The following is a 27,891-nucleotide window of genomic DNA, read 5'->3' as shown; positions in this document are numbered from 1 at the left end:
TGAGTAAGCGAGTGAGTTTACTTCAGTTTTACGCCGCACTCGGCAATTTTCCAGCTATATGACGGCTGTGTGTAAATAATCGAGCCTGGATCAGAGACTCCAGTGATCAACAGCATGAGCATCGATGTACGCAAATGGGATATATACGATGACATGTGTCAACCAAGTCAGCGAGCCTGACCACCCGATCCCGTTAGTCAGTGGTAATCAGAATAGGGTAATGTAGGCAATTTGGTGAGAAGAGAAGTTTGACAAGATAAGGTTTCTCTATTTTCTTTCGTAGTGTAAATCCTGTAACTTTCTGAAACAAAGCTACACCAGTTTTGCAAACATTGATCTTTTATGTTTTATGATTTTGAAGTGAGATATTGTTTAGAACATAATTTACGGGTTACCAAACAATTAATTTGTGCATTTTTGGATTTCCTTTGCTTGCTGCAATTGTATGCCATAAATGATAACGGGTTTATATTTTTGATACGAGGTGGTTCTCTTCCAAATCCTGTGAAAACATAAACGAAGGCCTGTCCCTTCTTTGTCAAAAGTGAAATAACATTTATGGGGTAAACACCTGTGTTATGACGGTCCAGCAACAAACTGATGAATATACATGACCTGTTAACAAACAAAAACACGTAGACTCGGTCACACAAATCACACGCAGTACCTTTAAATTGTGCTGAAAGCTGACAAACAAACATATGTAGAAGCATACATAACAAACAGAGGCGCGATTGCAATTAATGCGAAAAACAGAAAAAATATTGTAAAACCAAAATGTGAACATTACATGTAATGGTTTTTACATCATGACAATGTCACACATCGTATTGACCTGGACTATTGCACTTCATTTATCCACTCTGTCAGATTTGGCCTTCGGGGATACACTTTTCTTATTGCCTACAAAGGCTTGCTGTAGTTTGACAATGGGATGTTCAGAGGCACCTTAGGAAGTTTACCCCAGGTAGATCTGAGCTGAGCCAGTAGCTTGTCCTTGAAACGGTGGACGTAAATATCCCTAATCCTTTTCTTCCCATCTTTAGGCGTCTCGAAGTCCCTGTAATGGTGAAGGAGGGCATCAGTTTTCGGCACTTTGTCATGTGTGTATCCTGGACGGTACTTCCAAATTTGGTGTACACCAACAGTCTCCACTCGAGTGGGCAGGATGATCAACTTTGAACGAGTGAAGTATTCCAGATCAGAAAACTCTCTCAACACGTTCAACAGCAGGATAGATTTATATTTCACTGCGTCAGTCCTACCGGAAAAATTCTTCGAATATTCTGGCCATTCTTTCCTGAAAAAGATACACTTTATAATGAAAGCACCAGTTTTAGGTTTTACTGATAACCTTTTCTGAACCAGGGATGACCAGGTTCGACCTACTTTTGGAATTACAAATTCATCCAGATCCGTAAACACAATGTATTTCGAACTGTGCAAATGCCTATATAAGCAATCATTTAAAGCTGCAATTTGTGCAAAATAGTGCACTTCCACTCTTTCGTTTGGCGGCCACGTGTCTACCCGCACTGGAAGATGCCACTGCACAACTTCTACAGATCCTTCCGCAACATAGTGCTTGAGGATAGCGTCTACATTGGTGCCCGTACTGTAATTATAAAACATTAGCTTTTGGGCACCCATTAATTTGTTGAATTCGACCATTTCCAACAACTCGAAAGCTCGGCTATATTTGAAGTTGAGTGGGGTCACGCACACTGTAAACTTTGTTGACGTCTTCTTTGAATACATCACTGGAAGAAAGTTAAGTGGCTGCTTGCATGACTTTGATACTATGGAAACAGCATATGGGCGTCGGTTTTTTGGTATGGGACATTTGAGGTACACAGCTCGGTATCTGAAAATATAATAAAACAGTCTTCAGTACAGAGTGTGTAAGGCTGCAATACTGAGCCCATTTCTGGTGTTCCCCGCGGTGATAGTGGTGGAATATTGCTAAAAGCGGCGTAAAACTAAACTCACTCACTATACTCTCTGCAATGACGTAACTGTAACATGCCTTCCACAGAACAAGATGTTGTTTAATCTTCAAACTTGTTGAGTTTCTTGACAGAAAACCTTTTCTAGACGTATTCGTGGGATGGTTGTCTTCTAGATTTCCTAACTTTTAACCGTTGACGTTCCCACATATTGACAGGCTTTTGCCAAAGTGTGTTTCAACACTACACCGTCACTAGACACACGTCAGTCGTGAATGAACGATGTTCCGGCACACTGACATGATCAAATAACGTTTTAGCTGTTATTAAGTTCAGTAATATTGCATTTAAAAGATCATATTTATCATATTAACAAATGTTATTAAATTATTTCATAAACATATTTTTGTTGTATTTTAATGCAATTTTACGAGGTACATTTTTCCATCGCGTAGTTATGTTATTACCGCTGGAGAAGTTGGGTTTAATACGCGCATGAATACGAATCAGCTGTTTGAGGTCACAAGTCCTGTCTCCGGGTGGTTTTTATTTCGTGGTTCTTCTTAAATTACATTATGGGTAATAAATAGAATAACCAACGAGGTAAGAGTGATTACAGGAAATATGCCCTCGTTAACATAATGGTCAGTGCCTCGCCAAGGCTCGGCACTGTGAACATAATTTCAACTCGGGCATATTTCCCGTAATCACTCCTACCTCGTTGGTTATTCTCTAAATCAACATATCATAAACATATATATAGTCCAGACTCGATTATATACAGACTGCCGCCGTAGCTGGAATATTGCTGAGTGCGGCGTAAAACAACAAACAAACATGTTTTGACACATATCAACCATCACATGGTTTAAATCTGAACATCTAGACTTAGAATCAGTTGGCCCCTTGCAATAACCTGACTCTACTGTTGGTAGGCGATACAACTTAGTTCAGGCAGACATGGCCAAATTACACAAAGTGATGATAGAAGTAGGACTGTCTTAACTCCTATACTAGTCAAGTCAAAACATTGATGACACAACAGTTTTGTTTCCTGCTGACTGGGTTCCGTCCTATTGCGCAACTTAGTACAATAACCAGTCCAGAAGTTTGAGACCAGTTCATTCAACTGGATACATAAATATTAATCAGTATTATTTGATACATCTAACCACTTGTATATTGCAACACTACGCTCCTTCTAATCCTTGCAAGCACGTCGTGCAGCGTGCTCTGTCGTACAGCGTGCACTGACAAAGGAAATCGTGGAAATCTCAAAACGAGACTCTGCCGCTAGAAAAGTTTGGCGGTCTGGTACGGACTTGATATTATATCAATCACATTGTGCGTTACACAACTACACTGAATAAGCGCAAAGAACACATAACAGGTGCAACCAGTGAGCCAGATGAATTGTGAATCATTTTACGACCTCATCAAACAGAGGCAGTCTGTGACGTCTTAGTTAAGGTCATGCTGCCAACACCTCGCCATAAAATATAGAAATACGATGTTATTAAAGTTTGGAATTAAAATTAACTTGTAAATACCATTTTCTTATGAAACAAGAAATTGGAATTCAGTGTAACCATAGTTGTTTGTGGTGTCTCTTTTCACTTTCACACGAGAAAATTCGGATCGGCTAAAAAGTAGGTCATTGTCTGAATAGGTTAATGAGACTCATGTTTCGGTTTGTGTCATACAGACCCTAAAACAAACATATCCAAGAAAGCCAGAATATGTGAATATGTGGCAAGTCTAGAATATGTGGCAAGTCTAAATTACCAGAATTTCAGGAAATGAAAAAAGCCTTTTCATTGTATTCTATATATTTTTTTATTATGACCTGTTCTTTTTTCTGTAAATTACGTTCATTTCAGAATCTAGTTGTTAGTCAACTCCTATGGACACATGACCTCTCGTAGCCATACGATCGCGTTGTGAAATGGGTTCCATCAGAGACCATATAATAGTCTATTATATATGGTGTCAGGTTCCATGAGCCCAGTCAACCGTATGCAAATCACGTGTAGGTACACACGAGTGACGGGGAACGTAGTGCATACAAATATTGTCATTTTGACGACGAGGGACACCTTCTTGTCTTGATGAGGTAATTATTTCAATAGATGCCAGCTTTTTCATCACATACGTTTATTTGTTTCATTGTTTGTCTGTTTGTGCGCCCCAGTATTCAGCTATATCCCAGTCATATGTCGGTGTGCAAATAATCGAGTCTGGGCCAGGAAATCCAGTGATTGACATGATGAGCGTCTATCTACCTATTTGGGATACTATGAGATGCATGAACCTAGTCCGATCCTGCGAAGACCTGCTGCAGACCAATTCTAACACGGATCTTCACGGATGTATGGGTCGGTGGCTTAGAATAGCGGTTGAACTGGCGTGGCGTCAGTATACCGTAAAGTTCGTTGTCGAAGTCCACCGTTTGAAATTACTAAAATCATTCTGATTGTGACTACCTCACTAACTCACTCACTCACACTCACTGAGAGCAAGACAAAGGATCTAGTCGCCATAGAAGATATAAGGCACCACCCACCCATCCGAGGCCCGGTCAATACTTACTTTCTCTTATGACCCTCCTTTAGCATCTCCACATGTGCCTGAATTTCGTAAAGTTCCACGCGCTTGGAGTCTTTAAACCACAGTTGACACAGGAGGGACCCATATCTGTCAAATACAGACAGACCAAGAAGCCGAACAATAGGAGACGTTCCAGCGTCGTCGTAGAATGCTGAGAAAACATAAATGTTGTTACCGAGGCCCACCTCTTGCCATACCTGTGCATCCTTCACATCCGTGGGTCGTCGGATGAGGGGGCATAATGTTTGGTCTGGTGTTTGTCTTTCCTCATTTGTCCAGTAATTAGGCACGATTATGGCTTGTGCCCGTCTCTCAGTGACGTCAGGTCCTAATAGGTAAATATAGGTAAAAACAAGCACGATATTAACTACAAATAGCATGCACACACCGTTGGCAATACGTGACTTCATATTCGCTTAGTCTGAAGATTTCACCAACGGGTTAGCCTTTGTATAAACACCAGAACAAGTTAAACGTGCACCTGCATTTCAGGCTGGGGTGTGTCTGTGCAGCTCGTCTTTTTGGTGTCATAAAAGCGGCCAAATTATCTCCATTGGTTGACCGGCTGCACAAACTTGTCGATTTGAATCCTAGTATGAGTCTTGCGTCGTCACCACAAAACCCGAACAAGCAAATGAAAGAATGTGTCATATGAATAGTATGAACCTCCACCCACTTTCTTGAATGTTTGTAACGGCGTCGAATCCTTTGGTCAGTTTGACCTCTAACGGTGCAAGCATTTGGTGGCACAATCCATCCAATAGCCTTACATCTCACTCAGTCACATTATGCCTTTATGAATTATATTCAAACAGCATGTCACCCTGACTTGCTTTGTTCTGTTCACGGGTTTATCCAGGCTATACAAACAGGCTTTCAGGGTGTGAGGAGCTGTTTCTATGGTGGCCAAGACGGGATATCGTTTTCTGGCATTCTATTACGGCTATGATATACAAGTATCCTTTCTCGTCTCTCACTATCGCTTTCTCGTGTGTGTTATCGCCTTCTCAGGTTATCGCTTTCTCGTTTCGTATTATCGCTTTGTCGCGGCCATCATCGAAGTTGAGAAGGCGATGTCCCCTCCTTGACACCATAGTTTCAAACTACCGACATGCTTCAATAAGCAACTGATATATCTTACGGGCTTTTATTTCTTTGATTCATATGCAGTGTGATCTTATTGTGGGGACTTTTGTCCGCGTGGTGACATATTGGTGGAGTTATATTTCCGTGTTGGGCTACCATTGTCAGCAAAGTTGCCGAGCGACCACTCAACAAAGACAAGGCGGTTGTACAGCCAGCTCAGTATTATTCCAGCAAAATTGGATATGGGCAAAAGGCAAACAGTTGTTGATCGTTCAGCAGCGACTCATGCCGATCACGACACGCAACCACTCCCATTCCTGATCCACAGATCATTTGTTTGTTTGTTGCTTAACGTCGCACTTAGGTTACTCTTTTAATGGACATTTTTCGTTTTGGATATTTTGCATGAATGCACAGTGTTATTTAGAAAGTGGTCAGATGTAACATATGTTATATTTGGGATTACACTTTCTTAGTAAAGTACACATTCTAGTACTTTAGTTGGGTTGAGTCCCATCCGGAATTCGAGCCAACACCCTCAGTCAGGCACCTAATCTCAAGCCACCTCTGTTTCCAACGCGGTGGCTGAGCGGGTTAGGCGGCTGACTTTGTATGCTGGCGATTAGGTGGAAGCCAGGCTGTGGGTTCGAATCCCGGATGGGACTCAACCCTGCAAAAGTACTAGAATCTGTACTTTACTAAGAAAGTGCCATCCCAAATATAACATATGTTACGTGAATATTTTGCAATATAACATTACTTGTATGTTTATTAAAGGATGTATAAAATCGCTTTACACTTAACAGTACACGCCACCTGGACCCTCTCTTATGCCTTCATTGTACTGTAGTTATATATATTTTGTTCATATTTTGTGGAGATGTTTTGTAGGTTCTCCTTAACTTCTTTGAGTGGTGTGTTTGAAGCTGTTAAGTACAATATAGAAAAACTTATGGAAAGCAACTTCTTTATTTCGTGAGTGAATCGTTTCGATACAGATTCTTGTACTTGTAAAGCAGGAATGTAATATGAAGTGGAGGCGATTTATATATATATATATACTGGGCAGTAAGCTGATGACGCCAGAGAGTAGACAAAGGGAAGGGCGTCGAAGCCAGAGATGTACAAATAAAGGAGTAGTTTTAAAAGAAAATAGATGTTTATACAATATATTGGCTTGGTGGAGGAGTGCATCATAAGCGGATGGAATGAAATATCCTTGATGGTGTGCTTGTGACTTTGATGTGAATAGCTTCGGTGAGTTTGCCCGTCTGGTTGTTGGCACGAATGGTGATGTCAGCCCAGTTTATATGGTGACTAGGGTTAGATTGGATGTGATCGGAGATGGGTGATTTGCTGTCGGAATAGATAACGGAAGTATGATGTTCCGTTCTCTCGGGTTTTGACGGGTTGGGATTTTTCGCCTATGTAGCTCTGTCCACAATCAGAGTTTATTTTGTAAATGACACATTTCGGGTTGATGTGTACATAGATGGTTGGTGTGTTTTTTTAGCATGGTGAAGGTTGTTGAGGCTGGAGGATAAAGATGAGGTGGTATCTATGCTAGTCTGTCCCACAGTCCCTGAACTACATTATTTTCTCCAATGCCTAGCCTTCCCTGCAATGCTAACCCGGGTCTTCGGCGTGACGAGCGAACGTTTTAATACTAGGCTACCCCACCGCCCCTATACTAATCACAAGCATACGGAATATAAGTGTTAACTGGACACCAGGGCCAAAGCTATCTTCTCAGCTTTGACCTACATTAAACAGCAGAATCATTCCAAAAACTTCATCGTTTTCACAGATTCATTATCTTGCCTTCAAGCACTTTAAAATGTTACTTCAAGTCACCCAATCATTCTGGACATTTTAGAACTTTACAACGACCTTTCTACTGGCCAATGTGACATCGTCCTCTGCTGGTTACCGGGTCACGTTGGCATAGCAGGTAACACAAAAGCCGATGCTGCAGCTAAAGCAGCTCTTGACAAGCCCTTATCTCCACTGCTGATCCCGTACAGTGATTTGAATCCCACTATCAAAAGCTATACTCGGGACCTCATGCAAAAAGGTGGGAACACTCAAGTTGGAAGAAATAAACTGTATGAATCGAAGCCAACAATTGGTTATACCTACTTGGGTTGTCAGTCAAGACGTGATGAGGTAATTTTACGACGATGTCGTATTGGCCACAGTCGGTTTACACATGACTATCTGCTGAAAACGGATGGGGATGGACCCCCATGTGTGTCTCTTGCGATGAGGTTTCCACCATCAAGCATATTCTGCTTGACTGTGTGGACTTATCGTCTGCAAGGGACTCACATTATAATGCAACAAATCTGAAAGATCTGTTCTCCCGCGTGAGCACTCATCTGATAGTGAACTACCTGAGGGAAGTTGATCTGTATCATAAATTGTAACTGTGTAGTGTGTAATGTGACTAACTGTGTAGTGTGTAAAATTGCCTGCTTTTAAATTTAGTGCTATGACTTTTTCTGTTTTTAAATGACAATGTAATGAATATATGTTTTTGAAATAAAACTCATTTTGACTCTGTACTTACAATGTTTATTAATGTAGACTTGTTCTCTGAGAGTGTGAGTTCGATACCGGATGGGACTCAACCCAACAGAAGTACTAAAGTACTGTGTGAAATAGAAAAAAAATGTTTTTAGGCTGTTACTCTGTATCCCTAAAACTGACAAATTTACAAATAGCATATATCGAAATAACCCACATCGGTCTAACTGGGCATTCAGTGGGATGCGTAATAGTATATCCCGAAAAGCATGTTTAGTCGTAAAATCGGGCAAAACTTAGAAAAAATACGAATAGCTGCTTAAAACAATAGGTCGGACTATAGATGGCAATTAGGTCGCTCAGTCAGGTATAACGACGGACCGTCGACTCACCTGGCATGCAATGCACGTCCTGCCTTCAAGCACAAGGGGTCATCTCAAAGATAGTTTATGCTTTTTCATGTGTGTTGAATATATCTCATCTATTGATCACAAAGTTTATGTCGAGATACGTAAAAAGGTATGATACCCATGGAAAAGCTTAAATCAGCTATCGTATTAAATGTCTCAAAATATATAGGTAGCATGACCACCCGAAGATCGACAGGACTGTATATTATTTGTAAATTGTTATGACATGCCGTTTGCTTCGCAGTTTAATTCCCCTAAAGGATTATCTTTTATCAGCTTATATCTCTATCCCCCAGCCCGACCCCAACCACCGTCTGCGACACCCGTCCTGGAATTGCTTTTGAGACGACCCCTCCTACCTGTTTCTTTTTATAGTGATAGTGAGACTCCATGGCAGCTGCATCATTCATAGTTTCAGTATTAAAGTTATTATATTTTACGTCAGCTATCGTTTATAATGAAGCTCAAAATGGACATTTATAAACGCACACTAATTTGAAAGTAAGATTATTTATGGATAACAACTTCTTTTATTATATATGATGCGACGTTTCGGTATGGATTCTTATACCGATGTCAAGCGAGAGTTGTCATTCTTGCTTGACAACGGTATAAGAATCGATACCGAATTCGGAACGTCGCATCATATATAATAAAAGAAGTTGTTATCCATAAAGAATCTTATTTTCTTATTAGTCACCAACTTCTAAATGCCAATCAAACAGAGTACACTAATTTGCATAAAGCCATGGCCTGTTCCAAATAAATCGCTTTGGACTTAGAACAAAACCGCATTTCCCATTTCTGCACTAACCTCTCCTCAGTAAAGTCCTTTTTCTACGTTTCTATCTCCCTACCACTGAGACTGTAGTTAGGCCGAACTGAGTTTAACAGATATTTCACACTTACACATATTAACTACATAAATTGTAGATAGCAATGCGAAAAAACAGGTTTTTTCTATTTCCGACCGTACTTTAGAATCTGTACTTTACTGAGAAAGTGTAATCGCAAATTATAACAATGGGTTGCATTTTAAAACAGATAGTTGCTGGGATTTTGCGTATTCGTAGAATGCTGGTAGTGTTTAGTGTATCTGTGTGTTTGTTGTTCAGCAATATTCCAGTTATTGCCACTAGTTAACTGCCTCCTAAAACAAGCATGGGTTCGTGAAATCCAATTCTAACACATATTTTCACTGGTCCAATTGTGGTAGTGATTCGGAAATCAAGAAAATAGTTTTTGTCCGGATCATATTTGAGAAAACGCAAGTGTCCGCAAAAGTCTTGGTGTTATTAAAGATATAATTCCTTATTCCCTTTAAATCCTTTCATCATATCCGGAGACGACATGTACATTCATTTGCCTTCGGTGCGGACTTTTCGGGTTCGAATCCCACTGGAAACACGTTCGCCAGATTGTTCAATCACACGACGGAAATGATCAGTTCCGTCTTTATACATGGGTTTAACTGACACCTCAGCATAAGCTGTAAGGGAATTCATTCTCATAAAGAACGGAATCTGTGATATCAAACTTATAATAGCATGCTTGTAATGCTCTGTTTTCCATGTACAACATGCTCAAAGCGCAAGACATACATGTACAGACTATAGGAGAGAATAAAAGATTAGAGAGATACATGGAAACAATGCAATGAATTATCGTTTACACTCATAAGCCAATCTGAAAAAGTGAGTCTTTAGTAAAGATTTAAAATTAGAAAGTTCTGTACAGTCACGTAGATATTGAGGTAGTTGATTCCAGGCTGTAGAGGCTGCATACGAAAAGGACCTTTCACCATACTTAGAAGTCCTCACAGTGGGGATAACGAGGAAACGTTTATCCTGTGAACGGAGAGAGCGACATGGGCGGTGCTGTGTGAGGGACTGGGCCAGATACGAAGGGGCAGATCCAGACAGACAGCGGAAAGTGAGGCACAGAACTTATAAACCGATCTGACAGTTAAGGAGAGATAAGATTTTAAGTGAACATCTAAGAACATTGTTTCGTAAAAGAAAATTGGTCGGTCGAATACTCAATTCAGGCCTTTATTAACCTATACAACTTATCGGCGGTTACATAAAGCAGAACTTATAAACCGATCTGACAGTTAAGGAGAGATAAGATTTTAAGTGAACAACTAAGAACATTGTTTCGTAAAAGAAAATTGGTCGGTCGAATACTCAATTCAGGCCTTTATTAACCTATACAACTTATCGGCGGTTACATAAAGCAGAACTTATAAACCGATCTGACAGTTAAGGAGAGATAAGATTTTAAGTGAACATCTAAGAACATTGTTTCGTAAAAGAAAATTGGTCGGTCGAATACTCAATTCAGGCCTTTATTAACCTATACAACTTATCGGCGGTTACATAAAGCAGAACTTATAAACCGATCTGACAGTTAAGGAGAGATAAGATTTTAAGTGAACATCTAAGAACATTGTTTCGTAAAAGAAAATTGGTCGGTCGAACATTGTTTCGTAAAAGAAAATTGGTCGGTCGAATAATTTATTAACCTATACAACTTATCGGCGGTTACATAAAGCAGAACTTATAAACCGATCTGACAGTTAAGGAGAGATAAGATTTTATGAACATAAGAACATTGTTTCGTAAAGAAAATACTCAATTCTTTATTAACGGCGGTTACATAAAGCAGAACTTATAAACCGATCTGACAGTTAAGGAGAGATAAGATTTTAAGTGAACATCTAAGAACATTGTTTCGTAAAAGAAAATTGGTCGGTCGAATACTCAATTCAGGCCTTTATTAACCTATACAACTTATCGGCGGTTACATAAAGCAGAACTTATAAACCGATCTGACAGTTAAGGAGAGATAAGATTTTAAGTGAACATCTAAGAACATTGTTTCGTAAAAGAAAATTGGTCGGTCGAATACTCAATTCAGGCCTTTATTAACCTATACAACTTATCGGCGGTTACATAAAGCAGAACTTATAAACCGATCTGACAGTTAAGGAGAGATAAGATTTTAAGTGAACATCTAAGAACATTGTTTCGTAAAAGAAAATTGGTCGGTCGAATACTCAATTCAGGCCTTTATTAACCTATACAACTTATCGGCGGTTACATAAAGCATAGACTGATACGGGTGGATGGGTTTAACAATTTTGGTGGTAAATCTGCATATACACATGGAGAATGCACATCATTTCAAATACAAATTTTTTACATTACATGCAGTAAATAAATATTTACCAAGGTTACACAACTGGTTAACATTTTTATGACTGGATTAATTTAAAAACAGAGGGATTTTTCTAGCAATGTGGTTGAACATATAGTACACGGGTCACCTGTCTGGGTCGATCGGGCGTGTGTGTCCTCTTCACAAGAGACTCGACAGGCCAATCTCTTACACCTCCCTTCCCAGGTATGTTATTTCCACAAAAACACACAACTAGGTTAAGTTTGGTCAGGTACACAGGTATGTGGTGTACATACACATTACTTACTCATATGAACTCGCAAGTGCAGTGCACATACATTGTATTGAATCAATAGGCATGAATTGCCCTTTACTCGTTTACGATTAGTTCCATATATATATTTAGAGGCACACTCCAGCCTCGTTTATATAGACCCTTACGTTTTCTCAAACATTGTCCGGATAAACAAATCCCCAGATATCCCAATCATTTTTGGCAGTAACCTTCACTACCAAAATTGGACCGTAGTTGTACTAGGTAGAAATTAGTTTGCATAGCAATTTATCGTTTGTAATTTAGATCCACCCCTATGATTGTATTCAATATTATCGGATTGTCCGATAAAATTAATTCTCGTAGGTTTATTGTTGGCCAGTGTTGGATCATTCGTCACCACTCGACCCTTTCCGTAACCTGCAAGTAGACGGCTTGACCCGGAACAACGCGAGTTGGTCACGAATGTGCCGGAATAACACGAGTTGGTCACGAATGTACCGGAATAACACGAGTTGGTCACGAATGGTGTTGGAGGTTATAGTCCATGCAAGGGACATAACCCTAGAGCAGAGGTTACGGGTGAAATCTGCCTCTTTAGGTTTTCCACAATTATAAATACGAATGTGACATCAACTGTAGTCACAAATCTAGTGGAGATAATTGTCATTTGGTTTAATTCTGTGCCGTTTTGTAACTGAATTGTAATCGTCAATTATCATGCTCTATATGACTAGTTATATCCTCTTATTTGTCATTAATACTGTATAACGGGGTTGAGTGCCTCTCTATCTTACAAATAGGGAAATGAGATTTATTACAAGAAAACCTGTTGATTTCGTTTGTAAACAACAGAAGGAGGTGGATGAGAAGTTTAACACAACGCATGCCACACACAACCACAAGCCAACTAATAAACATAACCAAAGCTTTCTATCCGTGGCTTGCGGGTATAGTTTTCTCAAACAAGCTATTTGGTCCAACAGTTGAATAGTCAGTAGAGTAAGATAATTAAACAAGATTAGTACTACAACCATTAAAGAAGGATACCCCAAACATGTATTTACTCTCTTCCTCTTTCTCTCTCTCTGTCTCTCGCTCTCCCTCCCCCCCTCTCTTTCCTCCCTCTCTCTCTCCTCTCTCTCTCTCTGTGTCTCTCTCCGTCTCTCGCTCTCTCTCTCTGTCTCTCTCTCTCTCTCTCTCTCTCTCTCTCTCTCTCTCTCTCTCTCGTTTTGAGCTGATGAAAACAGTTATACATGGAATCAATTGTTTAGGGTGTTCGTTGTCTTGTAGTCATACAAAATAGCCTCTTGTAACAGCTATTAAGCTGTTACAAGAGGCTATTTTGTATAAAAACCTACTGCCACAAGTGCAGCTTGTCTGAAACACTAGGCAGCATTATGTAAGATCGTGCAAAAATATTCTGTTGTAAAAACTTAATTTCAACTAATGACACCCTACTGGGACGTTTTATACTTTGACAATGTTAGCATGTAAAGCGTTTGTGACGGGCGAACAACGCATTGGTAAATACGATCAAAGCGGCTGTAAAATCGCTGAAACTATGCCAATGGTCACATACAGCATTTTGAGTTCACCGAGGAACGCATTTTGATAAACAGTTTCTTTTGTTTGAAATTATGTTCAAATTTCATTTTACGATGTGATTTATGACATTATATTTAAATATGCATTTCGAATTTCGCTCATAAACCGCAAGGGGATTAGTTGTGATCGTGTTATGCATGGACTCCAACAATTTACCTACCGATTTGTGAGCTGTCGATCATGGTGTTGTTTGTGCTAAACTGAGTGAGTGAGTTTAGCTTTACGCCGCACTTAGCAATATCCCAGCTATTTGGCGGCGGTCTGTAAATAATCAGTCTGGACCAGACAATCCAGTGATCAACATCATGAGCATCGATCTACGCAATTGGGATACGATGACATATGTCAACCAAGTCAGCGAGTCTGACCACCTGATCCCGTTAGTCACCTTTTACGACAAGCATGGGTTGCTGAAGACCAATTCTAACCCGGATCTTCACGGGTTTTGTGCTGAACAGAATGCATTTTACTCGTTGTGTTGATGTGAGTGAGTTTAGTTTTATGTCGCTTTTAGCAATATTCCGGCAATGTCAGGGCGGAAATTGGCAGAAATTGGCTTCACACATTGTACCCATGTGGGGAATCGAACGTGACGAGCGAACGCTTTAACCACTAGGCTACCCCACCGCCCTTGTTGATGTGACAGCTCTCAAACACAAAACGCTGGTAGGGGTGAGGTCACGTTTATGTCGATGTAGAGTAGGAAACAAATCAAAATCACTCTGCAATATTTGACTAATAATTTATTGCAAAATTGTACACATTCTGCTATTATGGCAATTGTTCAGAGAACCTTTTTTATATCTCACATATGTATCAGATAGCATATATTTTATAGATCGCATTCATTAAAATATCTACATACAGTGTTATTTATATTACACAAAGTGTAGCGGAAGGAATGGAAACAAAATTAGCCTCGTCCATGTACAGAATGGAGTTTGTTAACTAGGGCTGCGCAATATAACCGGTTTACCGGTATTTACCGGTTCAGACATGAAAACGATACGTATTGGATACGCTGATCGAAAACCGGTATCTTGACATGCATTCGGAAAACTTCGTAACACTCGGAAATCTTCGGATATTGCCTTGTTTCATTCATGCCAAATATTTTTATTTTGTCAGGATTAAAAGTTTTTATTACAGCTTAATCAAACATGATGATTTTGTTTGTTTCTGCTTTATAAATCAAGCATTAACTCGAGTATAAGTAGTTTTTTTTGTTGAAAAACCTTCTTGCAATATATTGCAATACATAACGCAATATATGCTTTCGCATCGCAATATATCGCAATATGAAAATTCTCTGCAATACCCACCCCTATTGTTAACAGGTATTTCTCCTACCCATTGGCGCCTGTAATAAACAATTGCCACTGTTGTACTATTGCAGGGGAATACGCTCAAAACAATTATTTTGTTTCCAAGTTGAACATTACTCTGCTGCAGATTTCCGATTTAAAAAAGTTTGACGTAGGGTGCTTCAATCCTCTTGTCTGGACAGGGACGTAGCCTAATGGTTATACGTCCGCTCGTCACGCCTAAGACCTGTGTTCAGTTCCCGACATGGTACAATTCTACTCTGTCGGGATTCCAGTCGGATCCCAAAGTACCCCCTGCTTGTCGTAGTCGTAATAGTTGAATAACATGGTGATCATATGGTCCAACTTTGCTAACTGGACAACTGTGCCGCTGGTTTGGGTCGTATCTCATATTTTCAGTCATTGTACATAGTTTGCCCAGTCGACCCGTGAAGATCCGGGGTAGAATAGGTCCTCAGCAACCCATGCTTGCCACAAAACGGACTATGTGACCAACGGGATCGGATGGTCAGGCTCGCTGACTTGGTTGACACATGTCATCGGTTCCCAATTGCGCAGATCGATGTTCATGTTGTTGATCACTGGATTGTCTGGTCCAGACTCGATTATTTACAGACCGCCGCCATATAGCTGGAATATTGCTGAGTGCGGCGTAAAACTAAACTCACTCACTCACTAGTTTGCCCAGTCAAAACTCGTTTATTTACAAGAGGCCACATATAACAGTGTGGATGGATAATGACTCCTAGTTAAACAGTGCTCGCTCACGACACAGACACCAAAAGTACATGGAACATATATATATGTATACTTGTCTCTAAGCAAAGCTGAAACCATTGAAACGTCTTAGTATTATATTTAAAACCGGAGCAAGTCTAGAATGCAGATCCTTATACGCATGCGTGAAGTGACCTTTGACCTGCAGAGGTGGTATACTACGTCCGATCTCGAACAAGATTAAATGGAATTTCGCAGTTTGAAGAGGAAAGCGTAAACACTGCAACGTGAGTATATTTTGAATATTCCCACACAGCGTATTCTGTGGAATTATACATCCTAATTCATGTACTTGTCTAGTGTACACTTTGGAAGTTTGACAGGCCGCTGTGTTGTGTTGAATACGAACCTTGTCACATGCAACGAGAAGCAACCATAGCCCTAATTGATAAATAAAAAACATGATTTATCAATTTAATTGATTTTTGAATGATTTCGGCTCACATGGGTGTACCTGAAAGGAAATGGTGCTATTTCTTCCACAAGAGGTGTTCGCGAAAAGCAAGTCAGTGGTTTGTCATTCAGGGGCAGATAACTACGGTTGGCTTTGTTAGTGTCATTAATTTCAGGATCAGCACTTTTGTAGATAGAGAGAAATGAATGAGAAGATGTTTGTAAAATATATGTTTCATAACTCTTTTACTCAGACTTGCATCATTTCTCTCCCAGTTTGTCACTGAGGTATACATTTTTTAAAACAATTTTGGAACAATATATGGATGAACAACTTTTAATACTTTAAATCTGATTGGTTGAGAAATGTGATCAAATGAGATTCCTGGAAATTCTCTGAGATTTAATACAGTTTTTGTATTGTTGTTACGTCGTCAGCTGTGATAAAATCATATTGTGACGTGTCTGTTAGAACCTACACAGCGAAACGGCCGGCTGATGACATTTCACTGCTGTACACTGTAGTAATGAGAGCAGACACAAAAGTTCTTCGACCTTTTGGTTTACTTTTGCACTTTCTCATGTGTTCTTATGTTATTGAGTATTTGAGTGGAAATGGCCTAAATGACAAAGAGTTTCCAGCCTCTTGTAGAACACCTACGTCGGAACATACCCTGTCAGATATATTGTTATTGTTCTAATGACCCTCATGAAATGGCAAACAAAGTTTCGTAACTTTCTCTATGTAAGCTCATGCAAAGCATGCATCTTTCTCATGTTGACCATGTGACTCCCAATTCTGTGGACTTGGAGTAATAACCATCCCATCTCCATAACAGGGTTGGTCGGGCGGAAATCAATTATTTTACGTTCAAATTTTCATTTTTTATTCCATCCAATCTCTTGTTATGCACTTATCCCACTGTTGGATGATAACCTAGTCACCCTAGTGGCACGGTTTACAACCTCAAGAACTGAGAGTGGCATGGGGTAGCCTAAAAAGGAGGCTGGCCTCAAGAACCGAGGTTCGATTCCCCACATGGGTACAATGTGTGAAGCCTATTTCTGGTGTCCCCTGCCATGGGGTAGCCTAGCTGGAATTTACTAAAAGTGTTCGGACTGGTGTTTCTGAAGATCACTAGCCTAAGACCGGGTTTGATTCCCTCATGGGTACAAATGTGTGAAGCCTATTTCTGGTGTCCCCTTATTTCTGCCATGGTGCCCCTGCCATGGTGTCCCCTGCCCTAGCTGGAATATTACTAAAAGGGGCATAGAACTAAAACTCGTTCACTCACTCATTGACTCAAGAGATGCGCCCAAGTTCAGGTACTCGCTAATGACTTGAGATGGGGAGCCCAAGTGAGTGGCCGGTCCTGAGTTACCTGATTTCTTCCAGTATCATTCGTTAAAGGACAAATGACAGTGCTAAAACCCTGCTTCAACCCAATATAAACTGGCTCCATGTATATCCAATTCCAATTATCGATCCCTATTGTCAGCCCGGGTAAGGAGTAGATTGGTCCTACAATGTTGAAGGTGCTGACCTGTCCTATTTGAAGTGTACGCTCTGACCTGTTTAACAAGCCACTTATGGGTGATTAATGTTAACACGTTTAATCCAAACATTGATGTTCCTCCATGACTTGACCTTAAGAATATTGGTCGGGAAGGTTGTCCATTCATTGATATGAAGGTCAGATCATCTGGCCCAGCGGCTTGGTTGATCTCACTGTGTCACGTTCACATGGATAATTGCTCATGCCTTGAGTCACTGGTATGTGTGATCAGGATTCAATTATTGTGAAGCCTCAGATACCCGGACACATTCGTTTTTGCGTAAATCGTCTGGATAACTGAATATCTGGATTTCTGTCATCCAAGCTTTGGTGTTCAGGGGTGGAAATAACCCATTGCCCGACGTCCGAGTCCAGTGTTTTTTCCAGTCGGCCAAGCAAATTTGTATATCACGCTGTACCAATGTCCAGTTGACTGTCCAATGTTAATTATGTTGTTTATTTAAAAAATCAAAAAGAAAATTGGCCGGTATAGAGGAAAAATTATCAGGGCAAGTGATTTTACAATTGCCACTGTACCGGTGTACACTAGCAATTTTAAAGTTATTTCCACCCCTGGTGTTAAAACAGTAGTTAGCATACACTTCTGGTTAAAAATCACTTCAAAAACAGCGCAGTCATTTTGATTTGCCAATTAGAAATCACTCAGTGTGAAAATGATTCTGAAAATGAAGAAAGTATCTCGGCTCCTTTTTATTATATTTTATGACTAAAAAAAATGTTGTATTTCCAATTACCCGACCCTTGAATTCTGGTGCCGACCTTATTTATTATAAGTTAGTGTTCCCCCTAGGATTCAGAAAGGGCAGGGTAACTTCAAAGAAAAGGGCACTTCATAATCTAAAAGGGCATTTTGGTGAGGATTATTGAAAAAATAACAATAACAAAATGTATATGAAGTCAAATGCTCTTATAATTTTATTTCTAAAGTTCATTTATTACTCTTCTCATTTTGTATTTTAAGATCAAAATTTGGAAAAAAAGCATTTCAAGACATTAATCTGTTATCATATTTGTTTACAATTTCACAAAACACGCAAACAACAATTTACAGTCTTCTTTTCTTTCTTGCCGGGTATCTGTTCACAACTTTCTTCAAGTCAATGTCTGAAACTGACGATGCATTCAGGCTAATCATGAGAAGTCTGTTGTAATTTTGAACACTGAGTCTGTTTCTATGATCTGTCACAATCAGTTTCACTTTTGAGAAAACCCTCAACGTCAGAAGTGGACAATCACAGTTGCATGAATGGACAGTAATTGAACAATGTTTGGATTCAAGTTTCCAAGTTGAGGCTTGAGTCTTCAAAATGGTGGAGGGTGAACTGGTGTCAAGCTCCTTTACTTGACTCCACTCAATCTGTGTTTGGTCGACATTAAGTCCATTTCTGCCCTTGGTGTTCCACTTAGAACATAATGAACAAAACATCATTCCCTTCTTTTTGTCATCTTCTGAGTACCTCGACCAGGGATGGTTTTGTTGCCACTTTGTGTCAAATGCAGTCTTGTGACCACCATCTTTCTTCTTTGTTGGATTAACTGACTCTGTCTCGTGTGCCCTTGACTCGCGGCTTGAGTTTTCATAGGAAACTACCTCTGACTCGTCTAAGTCTGGCCTGAAAAAAAATATACAAAGTTAATATACCATATTCAAAATATTCTTAGATATTAAATGTGCAATCATAATTATTAAAACAAAAATGTCACACAATAATACACCTGAACGTAAGTATCTACTGTGGAGAGCTTCAACAAGGGTGTGCCTTCCCATTGTTTGAAATCGTAAAATAGTTTTACTCCTTCAAGACTTACTTTTTTATGAAATCGACACTAAACACTAAAAGCAAGGCTACCATATTAAGCTGTTATCCAAGCTGTTTTAACTATTTCATTTCCCAGGACAAACAACAAAACAATTCAAGATCAATTTCAAATTGCCGATGGATTCAAAATGGCGGACATTTTCGAGTTTCAGATTTTCACCTAAACAGCACAGTCACATGAATAAAGGTCCCCCAAACGTACAAAAATACATCCCATGTAGTTCACACATCGTTGTCTTTAATAAATGAAGGTTTTATTTGAAAAGCATGTGAAATGGAAAGGGAAATCAACGGCCTAAAAATCACGAACTTAGAGGCACATACCTGTTAGGAGCGAAGAAATCTATTAGTCGGCGATACTTCCTTGCTTCAACCTTCACCGCTTCTTCTCTTTTCCTCTTGATTCTTTCCTTGGTAGGCATTGTTGTAATTTGTAAACACCTTTGGCTTAGATTTAAACACCTTTGACTTATCAAAACAATTTTCGTCTCCTAGAAAGGGAGAGAACTCCGTCCTTAATAAAATCCGGAGAAAATACACACGGGTTGTTGTAAAATGCCAAAAAAACTGGGATTTCCTAATCAAAAGGGCATCAAAATCACAGAGCATTCCCTAAATGTGCCTAGGGGAACACTATTAAAGTGGTATAAATAAAATATCAGTTCAGATACCGTTTGTACTTTCTGATGGAGAGTTGACATGATGGCAGCAAACTTCTAAAAAGAAATATTCCTAGCTACCTACCCAAAATCTTAAAGAGCTGTAGTCAGAACAACAACATTTTTTTTTAATGGCCTTATGTTTATATTTTGGGAACATTTTTTTCTGTAAAATATCTTTATTTCTGAGACGAGCTTGACAATGGTACAAGAATCTATATTGAAACGTCGCACTCACGAAATAATAGAAGTTATTATCCATAGAGTTTGTTCAAATGAGACCAGAGGTGACTCCTTATCTTCAAACTCCAGATAACTCATGTATCCCTGTATACTCTCAGTGGTCAGTGGGATTACCAGTCAACAATGTTCACCTGTATTAAACCTTCGACTAACTGTCCCTCCCATAAGCTGTATTACTGCTTGTCTACTTATTGTTCGTCCTTCGATAATGAGGACAATTGCTCTCTTCCTTGAACCCATTTCACTGTGCTTACACAGAGATAGACATCATTTTTTCCCAGATCAAAGTCCATCCTTGTTTATTCCTATTTTCAGTTGAGAATTCCATTATCACGAACAGGATTCAGGATAGCATGTCTTCTCAGGTTGTTGCTGGTTAGTGTTGGTCTTTGTAAGGAGCTTGTTGAACTTGATGTGGTTATTCCTGGCTGGGAGGAGATGATGCATGATGAATTGGTGGTGTTGGGAGCTTTGTGACTAAGAGTGTGGGGGTGGGGGTGCGGACTGAGCTGTGACACATTATGGACAATAACGGGCTGAAGTACACACTGTTATGGAACATGTAGACTTCATCAAGGGGATGTTGGGTATGTATTTTCATTGAAAAAATGTGATCTTGACATTTGTTTATTTATGGTTGTATATTGTTTACGGCATGTACCGTTTGATGGTAGATTGAAGCGAATGTGATTTTGTATTGGGGGCATGATGTGTTGTATTCTCCTGGTGATGTTCTCATCATATTGAGGGATGGTCACAGCTACAATCTGTCCCAACTGTGTCTTGATTGTCAGGTTTTGTGGGAAAGCTGATACATCTCAAATTCATAGTGACATCTGTCTCAATTTAGTGTCAGCAAATGTTTAATATGATTTGACAATTTTAGGTAAGTGATTTTTAAAAAAATAAAGAAATAGTAAATAAGAACAAAGATGAGTTAGGGAGTGAGTATGGTTTTATGCCGTTTTTAGCAATATTCCAGCAATATCACAGCGGGGACACCAGAAATGGGCTTCACACATTGTACCCATGTGGATACTCAAACCCGGGTCTTCAGAAAGATAAGTGAATGCTTTAACCACTCGACCCCACCACCACCGAAAAACGATGAAGAAAATTTAATAATTACTGTAGTAATTTGGGGACTGTAAAGGTGGTCAAGGGTAGACACAGTCACTAGTTCATTAGTCCGAGACTAGTTTATAACAATCTTTGGACAAGTTGTTCTATCCCTAAATCTAGTTTATATAACCACTAGTGGTGGTCCGATTAATTGAAATAATCGAAGATTGGTCGTAGTGACTAAATGATTAAGCAATCGATCATAATTTCTCATAATCGAACACAAACAATTCTGGAACACTTGTTTTCATTAACAATATTTTTCACATGGTTGGTTTTGTCTGTTACATTTCGTAAGCACTGCAATCTCATTTCAAGTCATGATTGAATTTATCTTAAAGATTCCAAGAAATTTATGTTCCCAACATACTAGTCATCCTTTAAAGATGTGAAATTTTGCAAAAAAACCCCTAAAAGAACTACATGTTTTTTTTCTTATTTTTATGTGCATTAACAAATTTCATAAATGACACTAACCAATTATTTTCGATGATTGATCAGTACTAATGAACCAATCATCAATTATGAGATTTGAACCAATTCCCAACACTAATAACCACTACTTATGAGCTGCAGGACCAATGGTGTCTACCCATGGTTGTCTGGACTTGACAGACTGACTGAGTTTAGTTTTATGCCGCTTTTAGCAATATTCCAGCAATATCACGGCGGGGGACACCAGAAATGGGCTTAACCCATAATTGTGCCCATGTGGGGAATCGAACCCGGGTCTTCGGCGTGACAAGCCAACGCTTTAACCACTAGGCTACCCCACCGCCCCCGGACTTGACAGAAGACTGGGTTAGTCAGGTTCATGTTTGACAGATTCTACTTTAGTATCCTTGTATCAGTTTGTGTTGATATCAGGTATAAATCATGATATATTTCCAGGATGGATGATATCGACTGCTGGTATATCTATCAGATTACACAGTGAAAAATAATGAAGCTGTGATATTGCCTAGAGAAACTCAAACCCTGGTGATTTATGTGGATATTGTCCTTAAAAGTGTCCGAAAATTTTCTTCATAAATACTTTGAGTGTGCCGGTGAAATATTTCTTCGCTGAAATATTAGCAAATTTAAGATACCATTATTAAAGGGTAGACCATAGATGAAATGTATATTTACTCCAGATATATGTAGATCATGCACATTGAACAATTCAGGGTAGGTTGTTGTAGACAGTGTTCCAACTAATTTATATGGTCCATGCCAAGCTGCTCAACTTTTGTGATTGATCCATCAATGTTGATAATTTCTGTATTCATTATATGATATGGTACTTCTGTGGGAAAGAACATCAGTTCAAATACTGTTTGGTGTACAAATAGGAGTGTAATGAAATATCAAACTGTCAGTGTATTGCAATTGTTTGACTTACAGTTGTACTGTATTGGAATGTGAAAACACAAACAGTTATATTTGTCTATAGTATGTATAACAATTGATGTTTCAGTTGTAATTTGTTATAGATGTGACATGAATTGCGCCATCTATATTTATTTATACCCATATCTAAAATAGTTATAGATAACTCAGTTAAACATAACTCAGTTTTTTTTTCAGTTGAATTATTATAATATTTATAATGACTGCTTCAGATAGAGTTGCTTTCCCTTGGTTTGAGTAGGAACAGGGAGGAAAATGACCAACTTCGACTCTGTCATGAGTGCTTCATTCATTACCGCTTGGGGCGGTGGGGTAGCCTAGTGGTTAAAGCGTTCGCTCGTCACGCCGAAGACCCGGGTTCGAATCCCCACATGGGCACAATGTGTGAAGCCCATTTCTGGTGTCCCCCGCCGTGATGTTGCTGGAATATTGCTATAAGCGGCGTAAAACCAAACTCAGTCAGTCAGTCATTACCCCTAGGGGCGATGGGGTAGCCTAGTGGTTAAAGCGTCCGCTCGTCACGTGGGTTAGGTCATCCTTAGTGAACTCAAGGTGGATTGTTTGCCGTAAACGGACAATACTCATTTTCATAATGTCAATAGCTGATTTGTTTTGCCCAGAGTTGTACACAGGCCGTCATCAATAGTTGAAAAATCCAAGTGTGGCAATAAATGGAAAACCCATATAGATTATGTAATGTGTATATATAGAGAGAGACCAATGAGATATATAGAGAGATATAGATTAGATAATGTATGTATAGAGATATCAATTGTGTTTCTAACAAGGTGACTGGCATTATATTATCAACATACGTATAATATTGTGTCATGGTATCTCTAAAACTAAAATAGTTGTAAATAGAGTTGTGACGATATAACATAGTATCGATAATCGTGATACTTTTTCTGACAATAAATATATTGATACTATTTTCCGTATCGTGATATGTATCGTTGACCTTAAAATTGTGAATTTTCACCAGAAATGGACGGTTATGTCAAAATTTACACTGTTTTTTGTTATCAAAATACACTTTTTTAAAGAAAATAACTAAAGATAGCATATCGTGATGTGCATCGTATTGAATCGTATCGTTCCATGATATCGCAATATGTATCGTATCGTGAAATTTCTGTATTGTCACACCTCTAGTTGTAAATATGATGTTTGTTGTATGATAAGGTGGAAAGTATGTTCAGTTTAACCAGGGATCTAGATATTCGGAGTGGGCCAATATATTTAACTATATTTATATTCCTTTGATTACAAACTGTTAGTGTTTTGACATCAATAAGAGTGTATCTGTTGTCTGGTATATACGCTAGATATTGACTGATAAATGTGACTTGTACAAGTAGATTTGAGGGTTGATGGTCTTGTGTCCAGCTGAAATTTCCATTGAAAATGCATATCATATCCTGTGAATCACGTTTCAGGATGTGTTTGTGTCGTGGTTAGCCATATTGATTTTTTGGGGAATAGATTACAGAGTTCTTATTTTTAAGTCAGAAGTCATCAGAGGGAATGAATTAAAATAAGAAAATCAGTGTGTGTAAAATTTTGGATTAATTCCTTTCCTAACAAAGTAGGGTCAGTGGATCCTTGATCGAACAAACACAAAGTAATCTCCTTAGGTGTACACAAGTGAGGATGTTTGATTGTTGCTGAGGATAAATTGAGTCTTCATTATCTTAACATTCTACTTTACAGAATGACAAAGCTGATTTAGATAATGAAATGTATTTCTCAACATGAAGTCATATGAAGGACTTCCCTGATGCCTCTTGTATGTGAAGTGACACTTGTACTCACTATCACCCTATCATTGATAACAACAGGATGTCTCTTCATATTGTTAGTTCTTATACATGGCTTGCAGTTCTAGAAATAGCTGTGAATGGGTACCTCGTTAGGATGAGAAAGCCACAATAACTCGGTGCGCCTAGTGGCTGCAAGAGTTGTATACTCCCCAGGGAGTTGAGATTGATAATGCGATGTGCCGTTGAGATTGACATCCAATGATCGAGGGAAAAAATACCAGCGCCTTGAGCATGCACTAGTGCGTGGATATGTGCGCTATGTAAATATCCTATAATAAAAAAAATAAATAATAAAAATAAATAGCTCCCACTGCTGGCTTGTAAATGGGTATAAAAAGTCTACTAGCCTAAACATGCTTTTTGGAATTTCATCACAGCTTATTTATTTATAAACGTAGCCTAGCTGTCACACAAACCCTGAATCCAATATATCCAAGAAAGCCCATGCAAGTCTAGAAAATGTGGCAAATCTAGATTTCCATCTGAAAATGAAGAAAGTCTCAGGGCTCCTTTTCATATTTTTTTTTTTTTTTTACGATGAACTTTTTTTCTGTAAAAAGTATTCATTTCAGAGACTAATTGTTAGTCTAATATAAACGTTATGAGTCTCTTTAGTTTTGTATGAACAATGTTTATGAAGGTGTGAACTTATGTTGTTATATCCAAATATAGCACTGACCAAAGACACTGCAAGCCTAAACTTGCCTAACCTGATACTTTTTTTAGAATACACAACTTATTTGATATTGACATGTGACAAATAATAGCTTTATTTACGACAGCCCTGATACTTTTTTTAAATTACGTGGACTATTATTATCTGAGCATGACAGACATGAACAGCAGAACCTTTCAGTTTAGTTGGGTTATGACGCTGACAGAGCCTGGAGCCTCTGCTCTAAACTCAGGTAAGCAGGAAAGAACTCACAAGATCTTATCACTGCTGTTTGTATTGATTGTTTCTTGTTTAACAGGGTCGGTGGCGTAGACAAGTAGTTAAAGCGTTGGTTCATCACACCGAAGACCCAGGTTCGATTCCCCACATGGGTACAATGTGTGAAGCCCATTTCTTGTGTCCCCTGCCGTGATATTGCTGGAATATTGCTAAAAGCGGCGTAAAACCATACTCACTTGTTTAAAGCTACACTAAGCAATATTCCAGCTGTATGGCGGCGATCTTCAAATAATCAAATCTGGACCAGACATTCAAGTGATCAACAGCATAAGTTTCAATCTACACAAATATACCTTGAATTTTCATCAACATCTTCACATACATACTATGTGTGAAGCCCATTTTGGTGTCCAGTATTGTGAAGCCCATTTTGGTGTCCAGTATTGTGACATGGAGATATTCACGAAAGTGTAGTTATACCATACTCATTTCACTCTTTACATTTATTGGAATGGTCAGTTAAATTTATGACTACTAAGTACATGTCTGTCCGTGTGAGTTTCGTAGGCATTTCTTTCAATTTTACTGCAGCTAATTTTCATAAGTTAATAAACCGTGAAGATTTGGGTTAGAATTGATCTTCAGTAATGCTTTTCATAAGAGGCGATTAACGGAACGGGTAGTCTGGCTAGCTGACTCTGTTGCCACAAGTCATCATATCCCAATTGTGTAGATCGATGCTCATGCTCTTGATCACTGGATTGGTCCAGACCGCCACCATATAGCTGGAATATTGCTGAGTGCGGCGTAAAACTAAACTCACTCACTCACTCATAAGTTAATAGTATTTTGACTCCAGGCTTTAAAATAATCATCCATTTTGGCATTAGGTTATAACTGATCATGTGTACACATCAACATTTACGTATTAACTCTTCCCTATCATCTGACGTCACCATGTTAATTCATTCTGCTGCATAAGCTACACTAATCAGATAAGTGCCGTGTCACGTATGCTTCAGTACCTGACAGCCTAGATTCATAGCTCAAGGTAGATTTGGCCTAGTGATATAGTTTGCCAGAAAACCAAGTGCAGGATTGTGTCCAGTGAAGATCTGCTGGTAGGTTTAAATCTCAGCTTATCATTGATTTATGGTCCTTGATTTTGATATTGGATTAGTGGATTTTACCATAGTGACGAACAACTATGATAAGAGTGAGTGAGTGAGTATAGTTTTACACTGCTTTTAGCAATATTCCAGCAATATCACGGCGGGGTACACCAGAAATGGGCTTCACACATTGTACCGGTGTGGGGAATTGAACCTGGGTCTTCGGTGTGACGAGCGAACGCTTTAACCACTAGGCTACCCCACCGCCCCCCCACTATGATAAGAACCAGTCCACCTAAGCAAGTTTAGATTCTAACACTGCATTAAATTTTCTGACACTGTTCAAGTATGGTGGGGTAGCCAAGTGGTAAAAGTGTTCGCTTATCATGTTGAACATACAGGTTCAATTCCCCGCATGGGTACAATGTGTGGAGCCCATTTTTCACTCACTCACTCACTGCTTATGTTTTCTGCACAGACATTATGCTATGTTGATGTCTTATGTCATACTGGAATGTATGACACTTGAAATAGATCCATATTTAGAACAAGTAGGGAATACATTAAAATAGCACATGGCATAGATAATGTCAGCTGATAGTGACCATCAGGTGAAAGAATTGCCTGTTTGTTAACCAAGCAGATAGACAAGTGTGATAGGTATGAATCAAATCAAATCATGTACCAGTACTCTGCTGTACTTCGGTCAGTAATTCTTTATAAGGCAATCTTTGTACAAAATTACAATCGTTCCTTGCTTTGAGTATGTTTGTTGGATTTTCAATTGTGGTGTTGAAATTGAAAAACTGTCCTCCTCACTGTAACATGAAGAGATATTTTTATGTCTCCCTAGGTTGTTGTTATAATGAAGGCATGAGACCACTACCTGTAACACCTGATCGGAATAAGTGTAGTCTAGGCCACATGTGAAGTTCATTCAGTAAATTCTCCTGACTCTTGAAAAAGTTATGAAGTATTAAATGGACAACAGAGTTTTTAAGAATAAGGTAAGATTTATAACTATAATATCAAACACATCTTTTTTTTCAAATTAAGTAATAATGATCATAATCATAATGATAGAAAAGAATCTTCTGTCAAAGGGGGCGGTGGGGT

General features: G+C 39.0%; 1 protein-coding gene across 1 annotated transcript; it reads right to left on the bottom strand.

Moving 5' to 3' along the window:
* Positions 1–649: 649 nt before the first annotated feature.
* On the bottom strand, positions 650–5,320 carry LOC124261072 (glycosyltransferase family 92 protein F13G3.3-like). Its single transcript, XM_046695392.1, has 2 exons — positions 4,536–5,320; positions 650–1,864 (listed from the first exon to the last, which is right to left on the bottom strand). Exons 1-2 carry the CDS (start codon positions 4,961–4,963, stop codon positions 904–906), a joined length of 1,389 nt encoding a protein of 462 aa, XP_046551348.1. The 5' UTR covers positions 4,964–5,320; the 3' UTR covers positions 650–903.
* Positions 5,321–27,891: the final 22,571 nt, after the last annotated feature.

The sequence above is a fragment of the Haliotis rubra genome, unplaced genomic scaffold (assembly GCF_003918875.1).
Source record: "Haliotis rubra isolate DU_JTF1 unplaced genomic scaffold, ASM391887v1 Scf788, whole genome shotgun sequence".
Classification (NCBI taxonomy): Eukaryota; Metazoa; Mollusca; class Gastropoda; order Lepetellida; family Haliotidae; genus Haliotis; species Haliotis rubra.
The sequence above is the reverse complement of the archived record's forward strand: the minus strand, read 5'-3'. Positions and strand labels throughout refer to the sequence as shown.

Excerpts from the sequence above, each read along its gene's own strand:
- LOC124261072 (XM_046695392.1), bottom strand. The coding sequence starts at position 4,963 with ATGAAGTCACGTATTGCCAACGGTGTGTGCATGCTATTTGTAGTTAAT. Across the intron at positions 1,865-4,535 it reads AAGGAGGGTCATAAGAGAAA|ATACCGAGCTGTGTACCTCA; the intron begins GTAAGTATTGAC and ends TTATATTTTCAG.